General features: G+C 40.0%; 1 protein-coding gene across 1 annotated transcript; it reads right to left on the bottom strand.

The window, feature by feature from the left end:
* Nucleotides 1-8,149: 8,149 nt before the first annotated feature.
* On the bottom strand, nucleotides 8,150-9,730 carry LOC131218457 (uncharacterized). Its single transcript, XM_058213023.1, has 3 exons — nucleotides 9,436-9,730; nucleotides 9,079-9,164; nucleotides 8,150-8,795 (listed from the first exon to the last, which is right to left on the bottom strand). Exons 1-3 carry the CDS (start codon nucleotides 9,722-9,724, stop codon nucleotides 8,514-8,516), a joined length of 657 nt encoding a protein of 218 aa, XP_058069006.1. The 5' UTR covers nucleotides 9,725-9,730; the 3' UTR covers nucleotides 8,150-8,513.
* Nucleotides 9,731-19,788: the final 10,058 nt, after the last annotated feature.

The raw sequence follows: 19,788 nt of genomic DNA, 5'->3' as shown, positions 1-19,788 counted from the left end.
TGATGCAACCAAATGCACCATTACCCAAAAACAAACACCAATTGGATTATCCTAAATATCCATATTATGGGCTGAAAATGGATATTTAAAAACAAAAATCACCACCACATATAACAAATAAGAAGAAAATCAACTCTGATATGGTCAGGATTGTTTGATTAGGATAACTTATGTAGCTATTCCACAATGAGACCCACCAAAATAAAAGGTTGAAATTACAGGGGAAAATCATTTCCCATACACAATATAAGGATAAAAGAAAACATAAACTCTGTTCTAAGTGACTAACTAGTGCATATACCAAGTCATACTCATCTATGTGACTAACTAGTGCATTTCTGATCACCCTTTGTGAAAAACTACAATCATGCGGATTTTCTGTACTCTGAAAAACTACAATCATGTGGATTTTCTATATTTGTTAAGAGGAGTTTCTTCAAGGCATATACCAAGTACTCAAGGTATCGGTCGGCCTAGTTTCTCATCTCTGTTATGCTCTCTCTGTGAGGTTTTCTTGCGTTATTTTCAACTGTTCCGAGCCCGTGCCAACCAAAATCATAATGTTAAACAAACCCGGCCCTAGTGTGGGGCCCACCTTGAAGATGTGTTCTATATCTACATCGTCCATTCATTTTACCAGTCCATTATAGGACGTGGTTCCAAAAATTGAACAGATCTAAATATTAGGTGGGGCTCCTAGACTTGGTAACTGGTGTTGAACATCTACCCCATCAGTCAGATGTACCATTCCATGATAGGCCTAAGGCTTAAAAATCAAGACAATCCGTGACTTTTTTGGGCCACACCACATACAAAAGTTGAGAGGGGTTACCCACCATTAAAATATTCATAATCATTTGTTGGGCCCACCGAGATGTAGTTCACAAATCCAGACCATCCATTATGTGTGTCCCACTTGGATGAGGAGTCAGACCAAGTTTCATATGCATCAAAATTTCAGGTGGGCCCCACCAAGTGCTTTTATATGTTTGAGCCATTTCTTCACATGATTTTAGATGGTATGGCCCACTTAAGTTCTGTATATGGCTGATTTTTGGCATATCCCATAATTTAAAGAGGTCCCATCAAATGCACGGTGTTGATGGTCAATAAAAAAAAAGACTTTTACCTACGAAATATTTCGTAGGTAAAGGTTTAATTTATATTTTTTAGAAAAGTTTTTACCTACAACAATTTTCGTAGGCAAAAGTCTCAACGTTTGAAATTTAAATTAAATATTATATTTTTACCTACGAAATATTTTGTAGGTAAGAGTCTGATAAATGTTTTTTACCTACGAACAATTTCGTAGGTAAAGGTCGAATTTTAAGTTAGAGATTAGATTTTTACCTACGAAACATTGCGTGGGTAAAAGTCTCATACACGTTTTTTAGCTACGACATATTTCGTAGGTAAAAGCCTCATCACCTACGTAAATAGTTGTAGGTAAAAGTCTCATAGACGTTTTTTTACCTACGAAACCGTTAGTAGGTAAAAGTAAACTTTTCAATTTTTGATTTTTTCAAAAATTTAAAACACCTTTACCTACGACAACTTTTATAGGTAAAGATGGGTTTTACCTACCAACTTCCATTTCATAGGTAAAAGTAATCTTTCATTCGTTTGTATTTTGAAAATTTGAAAGAAATGGAAACACTTTTTACCTACGAAAATATTTGTAGGTAAACATGACCTTTACTGCCCAACAAACAAACGAAGTTGAAAACACCCTTTACCTATGAAAATTGGTGTAGGGAAAGATGACTTTTACCTACAATAGGTAAATTCACCCTTTACCTATGAAAATTGGCGTAGGGAAAGATGACTTTTACCTACAATAGGTAAATTCGTCGGTAAAAGTAAACTTAAGTATAGTGGATTCAAGATACCTTTTAGCTACGAATATATTCGTAGGTAAAGATAGCGTTTAAAAATATTTTTTTGTATTAAAAAAAATTGAAAACACCCTTTACCTACGACAATTTTCATAGGTAAATATGACATTTACCTACAAAATTACCTTTCGTTGGGAAAAGCGGTAAAAATATTTTTTTGTATTAAAAAAAATTGAAAACACCCTTTACCTACGACAATTTTCATAGGTAAATATGACATTTACCTACGAAATTACCTTTCGTTGGTAAAAGAAAAATTTTTGTAAGGAAAAATTGAAAACACCCTTTACCTACGAAAATATTCGTAGGTAAAGATAACTTTTACCTACGAAATTTAATTTCATCGGTAAAAGTCATATTTACCTACAAAAATTAATTTCGTCGGTAAAAGTTTCGTCGATAAAAACCATATTTCTTGTAGTGAGGCTATATGCTGACCACTGGACTTTCCGGTAAGGTCCTCCTGCCCCCTGGGTCCTAAACTAGTTGTATGTGTAACAACTCCTTGGTGAAAGGATTTTTCCTAGTACGTGCTATCACCAACATACATCATGTATGTTGGAATATGTAGTTTAAGTGTTTGTAGAAATTTCTGAATGAACAAGTGTGTAATATATTGTACTTTATATGAGCGTTGAGAAGAGATTTTCAACTACCTTAACGATGTGTATGATTTCCTCCATGTAACTTACATTCTTTGACTGTTTTACTTAGACACTGCTTATGTGTGAATTCATGTTTAAGTTGAAATTCATCAAATGCTCACATGCTTGTATGAATGGAATTGTTAATTCATTACTGTTCTGATTTGCTTGTATGATTATCTGTTAGAATTGAATTTGTTTGGGACTACGGAATAGTCCAGGCAATCGGTAACAGGCTTTGAATAGGTGGCTGAGTTTATTTCGCCACATAGGACGTGATCAATGAATCCAAGCCGTACTTGGGATATCAACAGTGGTTAGGCTACACGGAGTGCTTACGCACTTCATGTCGATTAACTCAATGTGCACTCATACTAATCGAGTTCGTCAAGTAACCTGATTGACCCGATGTATGTTCACCATGTATGGATGCTACTGCTTGAATCTAAGGTACCAAACTCACTAGTGAAAACCCTTTTAAACCTTGGTACCTCGATCCGCTAAGACTCATGAGTCAGGCATGGTGGTATGGGATACTGTGGTCGTGCTGTCGGCCTACGCTGGGGTGACGAGCCTCCCCGTAGTGACCAATGAGCAACCCAGACTCGTGAGCCAAATACGGTGGTATGGGACATTGTATTCGAGCTGTCGGCATACACTGATAAGGTGACGAGCCCTTTGTAGTGACCTCGAGCGTACACAAAGACTGCGTAGAGGTGACGAGCCCTTACGTAGCAACAGGAGTACATTAGGCCTGCATTGATAAGGTGACGAGCCCTTTGCAGCAACCTAGAACCGTAACATCGTATGAGATTTACTAGGATTGACGACCCTAGAATGGATCATTGTTTGGGAATTGATATAAGGGAGGTACCTTAACTTTCCAATCCTGCTGTATGAAAAGGACTAATAATAATTTGGTAATCACGCTCATGTCATCACACTGCATGTGCCCCGGGTTGAAGAGCATTGAGGGAAGAAAGCATACAGCGACCGTAAGATGGTGTCGCACGAGGGAGTATAGGCGAGGGCATGCATCATGCTTACATTCCATCCTTGCATTAATTAAAGTACTTAGAAATGTTTGATTATATCGCTTTATCATTACTGCTTGACTGAATTGAGAGCATGTTAACATTTTGCTTTATTGTTCCACTGAGTTGATCACTCAGGAGGCGGAGCCCGATTACTATGATGATCAGGATGAGTTCTCATATATGCAATTCTTCGGTGGTTTCGCTTAGGCCACCCGGATCGATGGGGCTACATGGTTTATTTTGTAGTTGAACTATTTTGAACTATTACATGTATATGATGACTCGGTGATGTATTCATACTCTGGAGACCGATCGTGATCTTTTTGGTTCATACACATCTGTATACATTTTTCAGTCTTCCGCTTGCTTTATATGAATTGATCTGGAGTATGAATTACTATTTTGGTATAATCTCACTCATGATTAATGCACTAACATAGACAACATTTAATCATCATCAAATATGTTGCATAAGTGATGCATTGGAACTCGGGAGTTGGACTTTTACTCGACACCCGATTTTCAGGGCGTTACACACCATGATGTATTTTTTGGATCCAACCTATTCATAGGTTAACATAGAGATAGATGAAGTGAAAACAAAAATATAAGCTTAATCAGAAACTTCTGTGGCACCTAAGAAGTTTTGAACGGTGGACGTCACTGTCCCCACTATTTTCTATGGTGGGGTCCCTTGAACTTTAGATCTATCTCATTATTTCTCTCATGCCATAAAACGATCTCTCCAAATGGATGGACGGTATGGATACAACACATGCATCATGGTGGGGTCCACAAAGCTTGGCGACATCACTACTAACCTTGTCAGTATCTAATCTGCGTCCCACAACTTGTGTGTATGGTACACCAGCCATCTGGTGAAAATGACACAAATGGCCCCAGTGAAACCATCCGTTGTAACTCAGTGGGCTCTTATCGTACTGAGTAAACTCTATTAGGGCCCACCGTGAATGCATGTGGTTTATCCACGTCGTCCATTCGTTTTTCTAAATCATTTTAGTGGTTGAATCCAAAATTGATGCATATCCAAAGCTCAAGTGGACCATACCACAAGAAAAAGTAGAAGTATTGATAAGAATCACTCCTGATCCGATCAGATCGAATTGGTTCGGAACCATTCAGATCGGGTTTTCAGATCGGATGGGGTTTTCGGATCGGATCGATTCGAATTGACCACGACCCAATCTCGATCCAAAAAACTGTCGGATCTGAATGACCCTACTCGATCCGCACCTATTCAGGCCGTCGGTTCGGTTCAGAACGGGTCAAATCGGATCTGATCGGGTCGGATCCACCAGATCGGGTCAGACATGCCCAGCTCTACTGACAGGTTGAGCGGCGAGACTCGCTAATAAAGCGACGTCACCAAGTCCTGTGGGTCCCCCATGATGAATGTTTTGTATCCACACCGTCCATCCATTTGGAGAGATCATTTTAAGGCATGAGTCAAAGAATGAGTCAGGTCCAAAGCTCGAGTGGACCCCACCACAAAGAATAGTTGAGAGAGTCTCAATTGACAACCACCATTAAAAACTTCTAAGGGCCACAAAAGTTTTTGATCAAGCTAATTTTTGTGGTTTCCCTTCTTTCATGTATTTGTTAACTTATGAACAGGTTGGATCTCCAATAAACATCATGGTGGACATTAGGAAGGTTTCAATGGTGGGCGTCACTCTCCTTACTGTCTTCTGTGGTGGGTCCACTCCATCTTTTGATATTCCACATTCTTTAGTTCATGCCCTAAAATGATCTTTCTAAATGGATGGACGGTGTGGATACAACACATACATCATGGTGGGGCCCACAGAACTTGGTGACATCACTTTAGCAACCACCTCGTTATTCAACCTGTCGTAATGCAATCCGCCTCCCTTTTTATGGGCGCATATTGGGTACCCATGGTCCTTTTAAAAAGCTCTATGGGGCCCACTATGATGTATGTGATTTATCCATGCCATTAATTCATTTTAATGAGTATTTTTAGGCATGATCCCAGAAAAAGGCAGATCCAAGTTCCAAATGAACCACACAACAAATCAATAGTAAACACTTAATCTCCATTGTTTCCTACAATGTGGTCCACTTGAGCCTTTATCTGCCTACGTATTTGGGCTCCTGCCCTAAAATGAGCTATATATCAAAATGGATGGACGACTTAGATAAAATACACACATTACAGTAGGCCCCATAAGGCCCTTTACGGGCTATGAGTCCCCTTGCTTTTAGCTATAAATTAAATCCGTAGTAATATAGCTACGGTATCCGTAGATAAAAACCAAACTAGTCCATAGCCTTTACTCATTTTTTTGGTAGTGTTTCTTATCTAAATTATTATATTCTTCTTCTGACATAGTTTTCGGTTACTTTTTAAGGAGAGCTTCATCCAATTCTTACTGAACTAGGATACCGTTCATCTTAACTTTTCATAGTTCAAAATTATTTTTTTTACCGAAAAAAATTCTATATTGAACTTTATATTAGATGTCACTAATACCTTGCTTTCAGATTCGATTCGCTTCCCAACGTTAGCTCGGATACCACTTATCAGGGAATCGAGAAAACACTCAAAGACGAATCAAACAAAGTACATGCAATCACACAGCTAAGTCCTAACACGAACAATCCAAATTTTATGTAGAAAAACTCTTGCATGAAAAAACCACAGCACAACGCAATGAGTAATGCACTATAAAAGGAAAAATTACAAGAGATAGTAGCTTACCAATTCGAACGAACATTGAATCTCTTTTCACAAGCGTTAGTTATGTCCTTGGACCCTTAGTAATGAATTAAAAAGTCCTAATACATCTCTCTCTCTCTCTCTCTAAACCTGATTACACTTGATATATATATATATATACACGGAAACGCTCACCTGCAAACCAGTTCGTACGTGCTACGTATGAACTTTTTTGAGAACCCATCCTACGTGATGTGGATCCAAAATCGGAACCGTTCATGTGAAGCAACACCTCGTGAAACCCCCCTGGCCCAAGTTTTACTTTGATCTAAAACTTTTATGGTCCATGAAAAATGAAAACATTTTCTTCCCTTGATTTGCATTTCTCTTTGCCATGGCCCAATAGAATTTTAGATCAGGGTGAAAATTTGTCACATGGGGTTTCATAGAATTCCACATGACATGGACTGTTCAGATTAGACACCTATGACACGTGTGCAAAGGTGCGCACGTGCGTAGGTGCGCAAGGAAGCATGACTCTATATATATATATATATATTACAACCAAAATAGGAAACAACTTACGCACTTACACAATTATGTGCACATCTTCAATAGAGCCTTCGATGGTATTGATACCCCATTGAGGATATATTAATGGTATTGAACTTGTTTAATGACATCAAGTAGCAATACTAAAACTTTTCAACAAGTAATATAGATTTTTTGAATTTTTCCAATGAGATTGAGCATATGTCGATGACATCGACATCTGCTTGGTGGCATCGAGTGGTTTGTCGATGACATTGACAGACCCCTAGTACCCTAGTACTGACATATTTAAAATATTTACAACAAAGTCCTCCCTACCATGATATCATGGTATTTATACAAGTGGGCCCATGATTCAGTACTGATCAGGAACGTTGGTATTAAGTAATCCAAAGGGTGTTGAACACTCTGAGCCTGGAAAATCTTGGATCATGCCGATATGTATGTTTCCCCTTCATCACGTGGGAATCACCTTAGGAAGGGTTGGATGGCATGCAAACATGCGGTGGACTTCCATAACGTTTCAACGGTGGGCATTCAGTCCCACTGTTTCTGGGCCCACTTGTATAAATACCAGTGGGCCCCCCAATCTCCCTTATTTTTTATCCACACCTAACATCAACGGAAGAAACTTGTGTACACTTCATGAGCTTAATAGGTTTTAGGGGTGATTAGACACTCCTCCCCATGATATGGCCCACATGAATTTCTCATCGGACTATGTTTTTGAGACCTACAGTGAAGGTAGGGGCAGATACCTGATGGACGGAGTTGATGTTGCACGTAGACCCCACAGAACTGTGGTATTGTACACCCTGCGAATGACAGGTGTTGTAGTGGATTCTGGTGCCTGATGTTGCCATGTAAAATGCATTCCATGGTAACATGCATGGTCGAGTCAAGGTTGGCAGTGGACCCAAAAGAAAGTTCGAAATCATGCTTAATTTGATGGACCGCGGCAGTACCCAAGGGACCCACTGTCCACCTAACATGCCATGTCTCATGTGACTGTGGCCTAACCAACGACTTTTCAAAGTTTTCTTCCATGCAAAAGCCTTTCTTTTCATCCCTCCACGTGCTTTTATTTACAAAAAAATTATCATTACAGTATACATTCCAACGTATAGTTATTACCATACGTCCCAGCTCTGTGGGACCCACTGTAATTTTTAAGTACCATCCTACCCGTCCATTAGACCCACCCTCTCATGATAGTACTACATCCTAAACCAATATCTGATCCATAATTCAGGTAGACCACACCAAAGTGAGTAATGAAGGACATTGGGCAGGACGAATTCTGCTGATGAAAGTGTCCACAGTGTTTTATTTATGCCATCCAATCCCTTCATCTGGTTCGTATCACTACTGCAAAAGAACTTCCTTCACGGCATTCAAGCAATTACAAAAATTAGGCAGGCCACAACAAGTGAAGATATATGTTTTAGATCTGGATGATTCCTTGTGTGTAGCTTGAAAATGAGAGGGTTACCGAATGGACGGTTTGGATTACGTATACACATCACGGGTGGGCCCAACACAGCTCGAACACATGATAATTACGTACGTTTGGATGTATGATCCGATCATTCCCCAACACTACTACAGCTCAGTAACATCTTCCAATCCCCAAAAACCACACCTTACATGGGCCCCACCTTCGAATGGGTCCCACGGCATTTGTTCATGCCAAAAGCCAGAAATCTTTATGGCGCCTAGTGGTGATCAAGTACCCCCCAAGCTTCCTATTCCTCCTCACCGCTAGTACCATGCAATCCGCGTTGTTGATACAGTAGTCGACGATCCCACCGTTCATCTTGCCCCTGGCCCACCGCATCAGCAGCCGCCACGTCATAGATCGCTTTCTCTGACCCAGTACAAGAAGAGAGACCCCTTGTCTCCTTGCCTCTTCCACTATGGTGGGACCTTTCTCCCTGCCTTCCACCAATGCAACCTCCACCTGCACCTATGTTACCCCGAAAGCATTGAAGAGGTTAGTAACAATCTGGACGATTTATGCCAATCCCGACCGTCCAATTTACGAGATCCGTCATGGAGGAGCATTTACTGATGGGAGGTTTATAACCATCAATGCCCAAACATAAATAATCAACGGTCCAAATTCAACTGTTGACTTTCGGGCTATGATCCATCCACAACAGACCCACTTTCTCTCACTCTAAATTGATGTGCATGTGGGCCACATTAACATGGATGATGGTGATGATGATGATGATGGCCATCTTTACCTCAGGTTTCCAAATGTGACACATGTTCTTCATGGTGTAAAGAAGTTCAGAGCCCCTTGGATTCATCTCTCTTAGGGTTTCTTCACCTGATGATCAAAAACAAAAATCTTATTCCAAGATCTGTATCTATATCTTAAAAAAAGTTTCGGTTAATCTTTTCGTAGATCAGAACCGTCCATTAATGGGATGATCAATTGGCCCATCTAGACAACATTTTACACCTTTTGGATTGTCAAATCAATCCAGGTCACAGTTAGTGGCTTATCCAAGAGATTATCATTCTAATGAACGGTGTGGATCTAGAGGTAACTTCACCAATGTTAAGAAGACCCATATAAGAAAATAATAAAAACTGACCTTGGTTGGAAGGTTTGGTCACAAAGAGAAGAACTACAATGTCTTGGTTTTGAATGGTGTGGGAGAGTGCCCACTGGAGTGCTGCTTTAGCATCAAGGCTCGGATCGACTATGATCATTATCCTTCTTCCGTGGCCCACTTCCGCTCCGCTGATGGAATGCTTATGACTGAATTGGACGGTTGGATCGTCTTTAAGGGGCCTTGATTCGATGGACCAGGAACGGAACCGAACTCGTGCCACGACCCGGTTGAAGCAAAAGCCGGGTGATTTTGGGCTGCTTCGTCCCATGGCTGATATGGGTATCTGAGAGAGGGAGAGAGAGAGAGAGAGAGAGAGAGAGAGAGACGTGCATTTCCATTTTCATTTGTTTTTTCTTTTATCTTCTCTTGTTTTTCCATGTGGGCTCTTCTTCAACGTGCTCATGCGCATGAAGTTGTGGGGCCCACTCAACTAGACCTAGTTATGGACTATTCTTTCCTCTTCGCCAAGGGAACTGATCACCCACAGCCAATCACGTGCTAACTTTCCATGCATGCATCTCCATATTTTTCACTAACTTCTCTAATGGGTCAGACATCAGAGCCATCCAAACAGTGGGGCCCACCACTGAGATCAGCTGGCCGAAAAACCAGATCAGTCCATTCATCAAGATTGCTGGACGCGGATTGCGGGGACAGGAAGTTCCCCTAGTAGGAAGCTGTGTGGGGCCCACAGAGATGTCCGTGACGAATCCACTCCGTCCATCAGCTTTTCAATATTACAATAGGACAGGATTATAAAAATCAGCCAGATCCAAAACTCCTATTCGCCACGCCACACGAGAGAGTGGAGATTGAACACAGATCATTGGAAACTGTGGGGACCACAGAAGTTTTGTATCAAGATGATATTTTTTACTACAGTTTATCTGAGTGTTAATAACCCTATGAACGGTTTGGATTGCATATAAACATCATTGCCGGCTCTAGGAAGTTTTTAACGGTGGACATTTCCGTTCCTACTGTTTTCGTGCGGTGTGGCCTATATAAGTTTTGTATCTGCCTAATTTTTAGTATCATGTCTAAATAGTCTTGCAAAACTGATGGACGGAGTGGATTTGTCACGGACATCTCTCTGGACCCCACACAGCTTCCGACTACAGGAACCTTCTTTGCGAGGGGCACAAGCAATCCGCGTCCAAGCTGGCCACACCGTTAAAATCAATGGGCAGCAGTGGCATTACTTAAAATGTGGCCCGCCTAAATAGTTCATTAGCATGCTTATTGAAAAACGTGACCTTCAAGGTGGGGCCTAGCCCTTTTCACGGTTCAGATGTTCTTCACATGTGACTTCTAGGTGAGAAAGACGGTGCTGTATGTTAAGTTATCATACAGCCGCCTTACCATGCAGCCGCCCATACGTAATCAGATCTCTTCGCCGTAAGGAGGTTGAAATTTGTCGTACGTTAGAAAAAATAATAATAATAAGGCATATACATTGAAAGTTCGGTGTGTATACCTTTCATATCACTGCTCACGTTTAAGAGTGGGGCCCATCGCATGGTAAGGATGTATGGGTTTGTTTTGATGGCCTCACTACATCGATTTACAAGGACTAACATCAGGCTATCAGCTCATTTTTGTGGCCACACAAGAACATTGGATGTGGACCATTGGTCAATTATGTCAATGGTTGATTTCTTTCGTGGGGATCATGTGCACTGATTTTCTCTTTAAAATAGTTATTGGGTCACCAATTGAAACGTTGGGATCCTCCACACCACCACAAATATCGTGGGCCAATGAGATCAACGGTCTGGATCACGAAACCATGACCGCCAAGTGTAGGCAATCCAGCCCTCGATCCCTCTTTTGGTTTATACACGGAAAGTACTATGTATGCACTCTCCTACCATCTGGCATGCTTAAAAAGTTGTGGTAAGCGTGTTGGACGGTAGCGATGTCTAAAACTAACCATCGTGACTAGGGGTGCACATTTAACTGGTAGAATCATGGAATCGGATCGGAACCGACCAAATGGTCCGGTTTAGTCTGATTCTAGAGTGCACCGGTTCTAGTTCCGGTTCCAAAAATTAAAGAACTGGTGACATTGGTTCGGTTCTCAGTTTGGAGGTATATAAAACCGAACCGAACCGTGAACTGATTTGTAGAATCAAACCGTGGATTCGATCTGTAGAACCGAACCGATGTATTTTTGCACACCTTATAATTATTTTTTCTAGAACAATTATTTTCGTAAATATATTTTTGCACACCTTTTAAAATATCTAAACCATTCATCAAATGGACCACAACATGGATGGACATGGGCTTGCAATTGGGCTAGATTATAAAAAACCCAAAACCGTAGAATCGATCCGGAACCGAACCGGTTTAAACGATTCAGTTCCGGTTCGGTTCTAGGGTGTCAATGGTCCGGTTCCGGTTTCGAATTTCCTAAAACCGTTAGAAACGCTTCGGTTCCGATTTCACCCCAAAATCGGACCAAACCGAATCATGTGCACCCCTAATCGTGACCGCTGATGGTTGATGGGGAATTATACCAAACATTCAGTGTATACACGAGAACCGTGTTATTGCTCTCCCATTAAAAGGCCCAAGGTTGGCAAAAGGCCAGGACTGGGCCGGATTACGTTCTGCCCGAGCCAGACCCGATTAGTAATCGGGCCAAGGCATGAGATCTGGGCCCACCCCATACAGCAATCAGACCTTTTTCTCCTTAACAATCAGACCCATAGCCAACAACGGTCTCCCCATATCGAACCACAATCAACCCAATGGGCCGAGCCATCCCTCCTGGCAGGGCGATTGATCAATCGGGTCCATCCATATACACGGGCACTTAGCACCAGGATGGATAGCTTATGTTCTAAAAATAAAAATCCATGAGGCAATCCTATCCATTGCTTTTATACAGTTATCCCCACTCCAAATTCGACTGTTTACAGTGTTTGTTTTCCACCGTCACTTTAATATATAGCCTCAGATCGGATGGATAAGATAGTCTAATACGAGTAATTTGTACATATAAACTATTCATTCTATGGACCCACATATGGACGGACCGATTTGCATATCACCCTGCCAAGTGTCCTATGGAAAGATGGGTCTACCATATTATGGTCCTTGCAGCTCTACCGTATCATCTCCCTGAAAAATAAAATATAGATGGTAGTCAACCTGATGACGTGGTTATTCTAGAGGGGCAGAATAAGGCCATTGATTCATTCATATATGTTTGTTGGGATTCTGACCATAGTAGTGTTGCCACACGTATCAGGAGGATTAAATAAATCCCCATCTAATCATCTGACACTTAAAAAATAAAAAATATAAAAAATTGGGTCCAAATTGTCCTTGGCTGCATTTTGCATTGATCCAGCGTGTGACAGTGGGAAGGGATTCGGATGGGATAAATACTGTGGGGCCATTATGGTGTTTTTGAGAAATCCACACCGCTAACATGTTTTGTCAAATCATTTTACGAAATGAGCCCAAAAATGAGGTAAATCCAAAGCTTAAGTGGGCCACATAATAGAAAACAGTGGAGATTGTATGCCAACGGTTGAAACATTCGGGGGCCGCAGAAGCTTTATATCATGCTAATACTTTTATTTTTTCAATCCATTTCTATGATAAGGAGTTTATGAGCATTTGGACCACTTTACAACTAGTTTGGATTGCATATAAACACTATATTAGAGCCTAGAAAGGTTTGAATGATAGCAACTCATTTCCACTGTGTCCAATCGTATGGTCCACTCGAGTTTCAAATATGTCCAACTTTTTATTTTATAACTTAGACATAATCTTCCAAAATGGATGACTGGAGTGGATTTCCCACAAACATTACGGTGAGCCTAACTTAGTTTACCGTACGTGGCAGAAAATGTCCCTAAATCCATGTCAATGTAATGTGAAGGGACGCGCATGCGGTAACACGACCTATCCAGAAATAGATGGTCTTGTGGGGCCACTGTGATATATATATATATATATATATAATCCATTCCGTCCATCCATTTTAAAAGATCATTTTAGGGTGTAAACCCAAAAATGAGATATATCAAAGGCTCATGTGGACCACACTATAGAAAGTAGTGAGATTGAAAACTTACCATTAAATACTTCTTGGGGGCATAGAATTTTTGGATGTAACTCATTTTTTGTCTCATAACATTAAATTAAATTCTAAATCTAATGGACAGAGTGGATTCGACATATAACATACGGTAGGCCCCACTAACCTTAACACATAATAACCTAGACCACTGACACAAGAAAATTTTGATCTTAACACATTACAACCATGACCTCATGCCCTTATAACACGACAACCTCGACCCTTAGCACGTAACAATCTCAACCTTTATCACATGACAACTATGACCCATACCTTGGCAACCTCGATGCTTAACACATGACAACTACGACCCAGACTCAACATATGATAACCACGACCTAAACCCTTAACACATGACAACTTCGTCCCTTAACACGTGACAACTACAACCTAAACCCTTAATACACAATCTCAACCCTTAAAAATTGATATAGGTTTATTGTTTTCCAAGGTAATGCATCACAAAGTTCAAATTTTATTTCTTTCATTGTCTTTCACATGATAATCACAACCATCAGTATCTACCTCAAATCCCTTATGATAATCACTTCTCCATATGACAACAACAACCATGGTCATCCCTCTCTATCCACAATCGAAAGAGGCTTCTATTTCTAAGAAATTGTTATTGTAAAAAAAATAAAATAAAATAAAGAATTCATTTGAAATATCTTCCACATATCAATGTCTTCTATCTTTAAGAAATGTGATCGTCGAAGCAAAACACTTTTTTTTAGGACCTTAGAAGTTAGCGATGCCCATACGCTGAAGAAATTGATGACGGTGAACATAAACTAGAAAATGTAGTCGAAATGAGTAGTAGTGGGTCATTGGAAAATATTTTTGAAAAGGAAGAAGAAGCCCCAGAAAACAGTAAAGAAATAAGACAAAGAAGCTTCGTTCAAAAATAAGTTCCAAGAACATGGGCAATCTGGTTCAAAAAAAAATCAAATACCTATTAGATGACTACCCTCAAAATATTTGAAACGGCTACCCACAAAATATTTGAAACTTCTCCTCAATTTAGAAATTTTTACCATACCTGAAAACTGATATAGTCAAAATTCCATGTTTATTTGGTTGGCAAATGTCATTGACTTCTCCTTACCGAGGCATAATAAGCATTTTTTTAGAAAATGACTAATATTCCAAATGACATTTTAGAGAAATTGGATCCAATTACTCAATGGGTACCCAATAGCCTATGCTATGTCGAGCCCACCATAACATCTGTGAAAAATTCACTTGTCCATCAATTTTGCCAATAAAATCTTCACTAGTTTCATTAGTTACGCCAGCTCATTTCAAAATAAGAGTGTAAAAATAAGTTGGACCTAAAACTTAAATGGGGCATACTACGGAAAATAGTGAGGATTGAACTGTCACAGTTGAAACCTGGATAGCACCACAAAAGTTTGGGATTAAGATAATGCTTGTGTTTTCAGCTCATCCCATGGACAGTGTATAAACATCGAGGTGGCCCCTGGGAAGGTTTCAGACAATTGGTGCTTCTTAAATCAATGTTTCTTCTCATGTGGTCTACTTGATTTTCTGATTCGCCTATTTTTCAGTTTATATCCTAAGGCTAGCCGGAAAATCTGATGGATGGAGCAGATTTTTCACCCATATCACAGTAGACCCACATAGCTTCCGCCAATATAAACGTCCTGTTAAGGGGGACTATGGCCAATGATACCATTAGTGCCCAAAATCATGTTTTGTTGAGGGAGGAAGCCCACACGTGTAACAACGGCCACAAGCACCTAAGTACACATATAAAACATGAGTCTGATGTCCGATCTTTGCATTAAGTTGGGCACATTAAGTCTCTTGACCTATGAGGTCTTGGTATGGATTCCCTAGTGGGGGTGGCTAACTTAGAAGTGTGAACTGACAGTGGATGTACTAACAAGCTAACACACAAAAAAAAAAAAAAAGGTTTCACTTGGCCTAAAGAATCATGCCATTTCACTCATAAGGTGGACCACAAAGCACAAAAGAAAATAGACGGCTTAAATTTAAAAAATAAAAATACTTATCAATTTCTATAGTACATTGCGTTGAACTTACAAGTAAAAATGGCCCGAATTTTAAGTCAAAAAATCTAAACAATGTGGCCCACCTGTTGAAAAGTTAGGAATATCTTAAACACGCTCTTAGCATTTTATTAAATGTTCTTGTGTATGCATAGGCAGGGTTCACTCAGGAAGGAGTGGCAGCTGGATTAATATGATTTAACAAGGAAAGACTCAATTGAGTCATCCAGGCCGTTTACTCTACAACCCTTGTAAAATAAGCTTATCATACAACATTGCGTGTGGACCCCACCATTTAAGTGTTCACGATGTCCACTTCGGTTATGATCAAGTGCACCCCCTCATGTTTTACTTGGAGTCCATAAATCAGGTTGATTCAAAACTCAGGTGGGCCATATTATGTAAAATCATGCATGGAACCTCTAAGACCATGCAATGTTGTCCACATGAGTTCTGGAATGGCCTAATTTAGGCTTTAGGAGTCTATTTATCCTAATGGGGCAAATCTTATGAATGGATTGGATGGCATATAAAAGACATCAGAGACATCACACTCAAAGCTGGACTGAAAGAAAAAAAAAAATGTATGTGTGTACATGAGGGGATGATTTGACAATTGGGACAGTTCAACTAATGGGTCAAATGATGAATGGCCTCAATTTCATAATTTTATATTTTGGACTATGATATACCACAAATCATTGATTACATCTCATTAAAAAAAAAAGGGTTGATTACATCTCATGAAGAAAAATCCTGATTAAAGGAATAAATATTGAAGGGCACAGCAGAGACAGATGCATGGGGAGAAATCCAAGTGGACTTCGTCTAGATGGTCCTACAGATGGGGATGGGCTACCGTTGTCCCCTAGTGGTGGAGAGGAGTAAGAATTAAACCTCATGGGGTAAGTTCTCCACTGAAAGGTAGAAAACTGGGAGAAAAACCCCAAACTAGTGGAATGCACACTATTTGGGATCGAAGATCGAGGACTCCAGGATTGTCCTTCCAAGGCACAGTTCTTCATTAAACCATAAGATAGCACAGAGTCCCACCAATGGCAATGAGGTGAGATCATGTTAGGTAATAGAGAGAAGATGAAGTCTCTTGATGAGCGACATAACACCTTCTTAGTGCAGTTGAGTGAATTGACATTTTGGTGGGAGAGAGTGAGATGATAGTCGCGTCCCGTGTATAATGTCAGAGGTGGTTGTATCTGGTTTGATTACGTGAACACCAATGTAATGTAGCGGAAGCAATCTCAAAACTGGGTGACATATCACGTTAACCCTGCAGTGATGACCCAAGTAAACTCCCAAATCCAAGGCATAGCACCTCGTGATAATGTTTTAGTGCTAAATTCAGGACAGAGTACTCATGCAATCTTTTAGGGAAATACCCAATGAGCACCCGTGTAATCTTTAAGAGAAGCACCCAAGGAAGACATCTTTTAGAAAATAAAATAAAATAAAATGAAGGCAGAGCACCTATGTAATTTTTTAGGAAATCATCCAAGGCATAACCCACGTAATCTTGTAGGAAAAACCCAAGGTAGAGTACCCATGTAATGTTATAGGGAATCACCCAAGGTAGAGCATGTTGGGGATTGGGCCGTGGAATCACATAGAGATGGATCTAGGATAGCAATCTAAGAGCACCAAACAAACACAAAGATTTAACGTGGAAAATCTTTTTGGAAAAAAACCATGACACAAAGCGATAGAAATCCGCTATGAATGTATAAATTACAAAGAGAGAGGACTTACCCGATTCGAACAACCTCGAATCTCACCCTTGCTACACCCTTTGCAAACCCTAAAACCCTTTTAAAAACCCTTTTAATACATATAGAAAGCCTTAGGATGATTTAGAATGGCCCCAAGAACTCCTATGTATAGTTTAGGAAACTCCACTTTTGCACCGACTTGGAATAGTTTGGAAACCGCCTCAAATTTACGGAATCCGCGTGCAATTTGCATAACTTTCGACTAGTCGAACCTGTCCTTCGACTGGTTAAGGATCACGGAAATTTCAATATACTTTGTTGCCGGACTTCGAGCCAAACTTTCTTAGGCTAGTCGAAGTTTTCCAGATTTAAGAAATCTTTTAACAACAATCTCTACCATGTCTTCAATCTTCAAACATACAACTTCTTAACCTCTTCTCTTATCTCCGCATTACATCATAGCTTCAATCAATGCTTCTCATGCATATTCTGCCCTTCTTTTACACCATCGTCAAGTCCAGAGAAGTTGCAATGAACTTGAATCTCTCTGTATGAATGACCTTGGTGAGCATGTCTGCCGGATTCATGCTACTGTGAATCTTCTCCAATGTTACGCCTCATTTCTCAAGGACATGTCAGATAAAATGATAACGAACATCAATGTGTTTAATATATAAGTGATAAACAGAATTTTTAGCCAAATTGATAGCATTTTCACTATCACAATTAACCGGCACAACCTCCTTCTAAAGTCTCAACTGATTTATCATGTCTCTTAATCAAACACATTCCTTAAACATTTTCATCACTACCATATATTTTATTTCGATCATGGAAAGAGCCACCATGAATTGAAGCTTTGACATCCAATTAATTGATCCACCCGCTGGTACAAACGAGTAACCAGAAGTCGAAGTTTTAGAATCCACACTACTTACGTAATCTGAATCCACATACCCTACTAACTTTGTCCCTGTCTTCCCAAAAGTTAAAATGTAGTCTTTTGTACCTTGAATGTATCGAAGTAGCCATTTCACTGCTTCCCAATGTTGCTTGTCGGGGTTTAACATGTATCCGCTTACAATACCAACTGTCTGTGAAATATCTAGTCTTGTACAGACCATGACATACATTAAACTATCAACCACATTCGAATAAAGCACATGAGATATAACCTGTTCTTCTTATTTGATTTAAGACATCGTTCTAAGGAAAGCATGAAGTGAGCCACGTGGGGAATGCTCACCGGCTTTACTTGGTATATCCCATACTTGATCAACACATTTTCAAGGTATTCTGCCTATGACTGCTCTTCTTCCTATCTCTATGAATATCTATGCCGAAAATCATCTTTGTAGCCCCCATATCTTTCATCTCGAATGTCCCTGATAACCGAGTCTTTAGTACATTGATTTCAAACATATCATGGCTAGCGATCAACATATCATCAACATACAATACTAGGATGATGAATTTGTCATCACTCATTATCTTGTAATAGATACAGTGATCGTATTCACTCTAAGTAAATTTCTGACTCAACATAAAAGAATCAAATTTTTTATAACACTGCTTAGGTGACTGTGTTATGCCGTACAATGACCTCATTAACATGCAAACTTTTTTCTATGCCCCTTTAACTTCGTAGCCCTCTCGTTACTTCATGTAAATCTGCTCTTCCAACTCCCCATGCAGGAATGTAATCTTGACATCCATCTGTTCCATTTCGAGATCGTATTGGGTAACCAGCACTAACACAAATGGATACTTACTTAACCACTAGCGCGAATATCTCCGTGAAGTTAATTCCTTCTCTTTAAGCATACCCCTTCACTGTCAACCTCGCTTTGTATCTATCACATTTCATTTTAAATAACCACTTGCATCCGATCGCTTTTCAGCTCACTGGTAGGTCCACCAGCTCCCATGTATGGTTTTTATGCAACGAGTCCATCTCGTCATCCATAGCCGCTTTCTACTTTTTTGCATCAGGCTCATCAAGAGTCTCCTGAATAGTTGACGGGTCCTCCTTATCTGTAATGAGGGTATATGTGATATTAGAATTATCCCTGTATCTTACCGATAACCTGCAATCACGCGATGGGTTTCTTCTCACAGGTGGCTGCTCCACTTGATCTTATACCTCTATCTATGCATTTGTGTCTGCCTTAGTATCATTTGTGTCAATCTGGATGTCTACAATAAACATTTCTAGTTCCTCTTGCTCCTCTTGATCATTCTTATGAAATAAGGAGCTTTCATCGAATCTGATGTCACGGCTAGTGATGACCTTACGTGTGACCTTGTCGGATAACCTGTAACCTTTCACACTTACACCATAGCCGATAAAGATGTACTTTTTGGCTCTATCGTCTAGCTTATCTCTTTCAACTGACGGTACATGAGAGTACGCCTCACAACCAAATATGCACAAATCTAAATAGTCCAGCTTATGACCACTTCATACTTC

This window comes from Magnolia sinica, chromosome 11 (genome assembly GCF_029962835.1).
Source record: "Magnolia sinica isolate HGM2019 chromosome 11, MsV1, whole genome shotgun sequence".
NCBI lineage: Eukaryota > Viridiplantae > Streptophyta > Magnoliopsida > Magnoliales > Magnoliaceae > Magnolia > Magnolia sinica.
The sequence above is the reverse complement of the archived record's forward strand: the minus strand, read 5'-3'. Positions and strand labels throughout refer to the sequence as shown.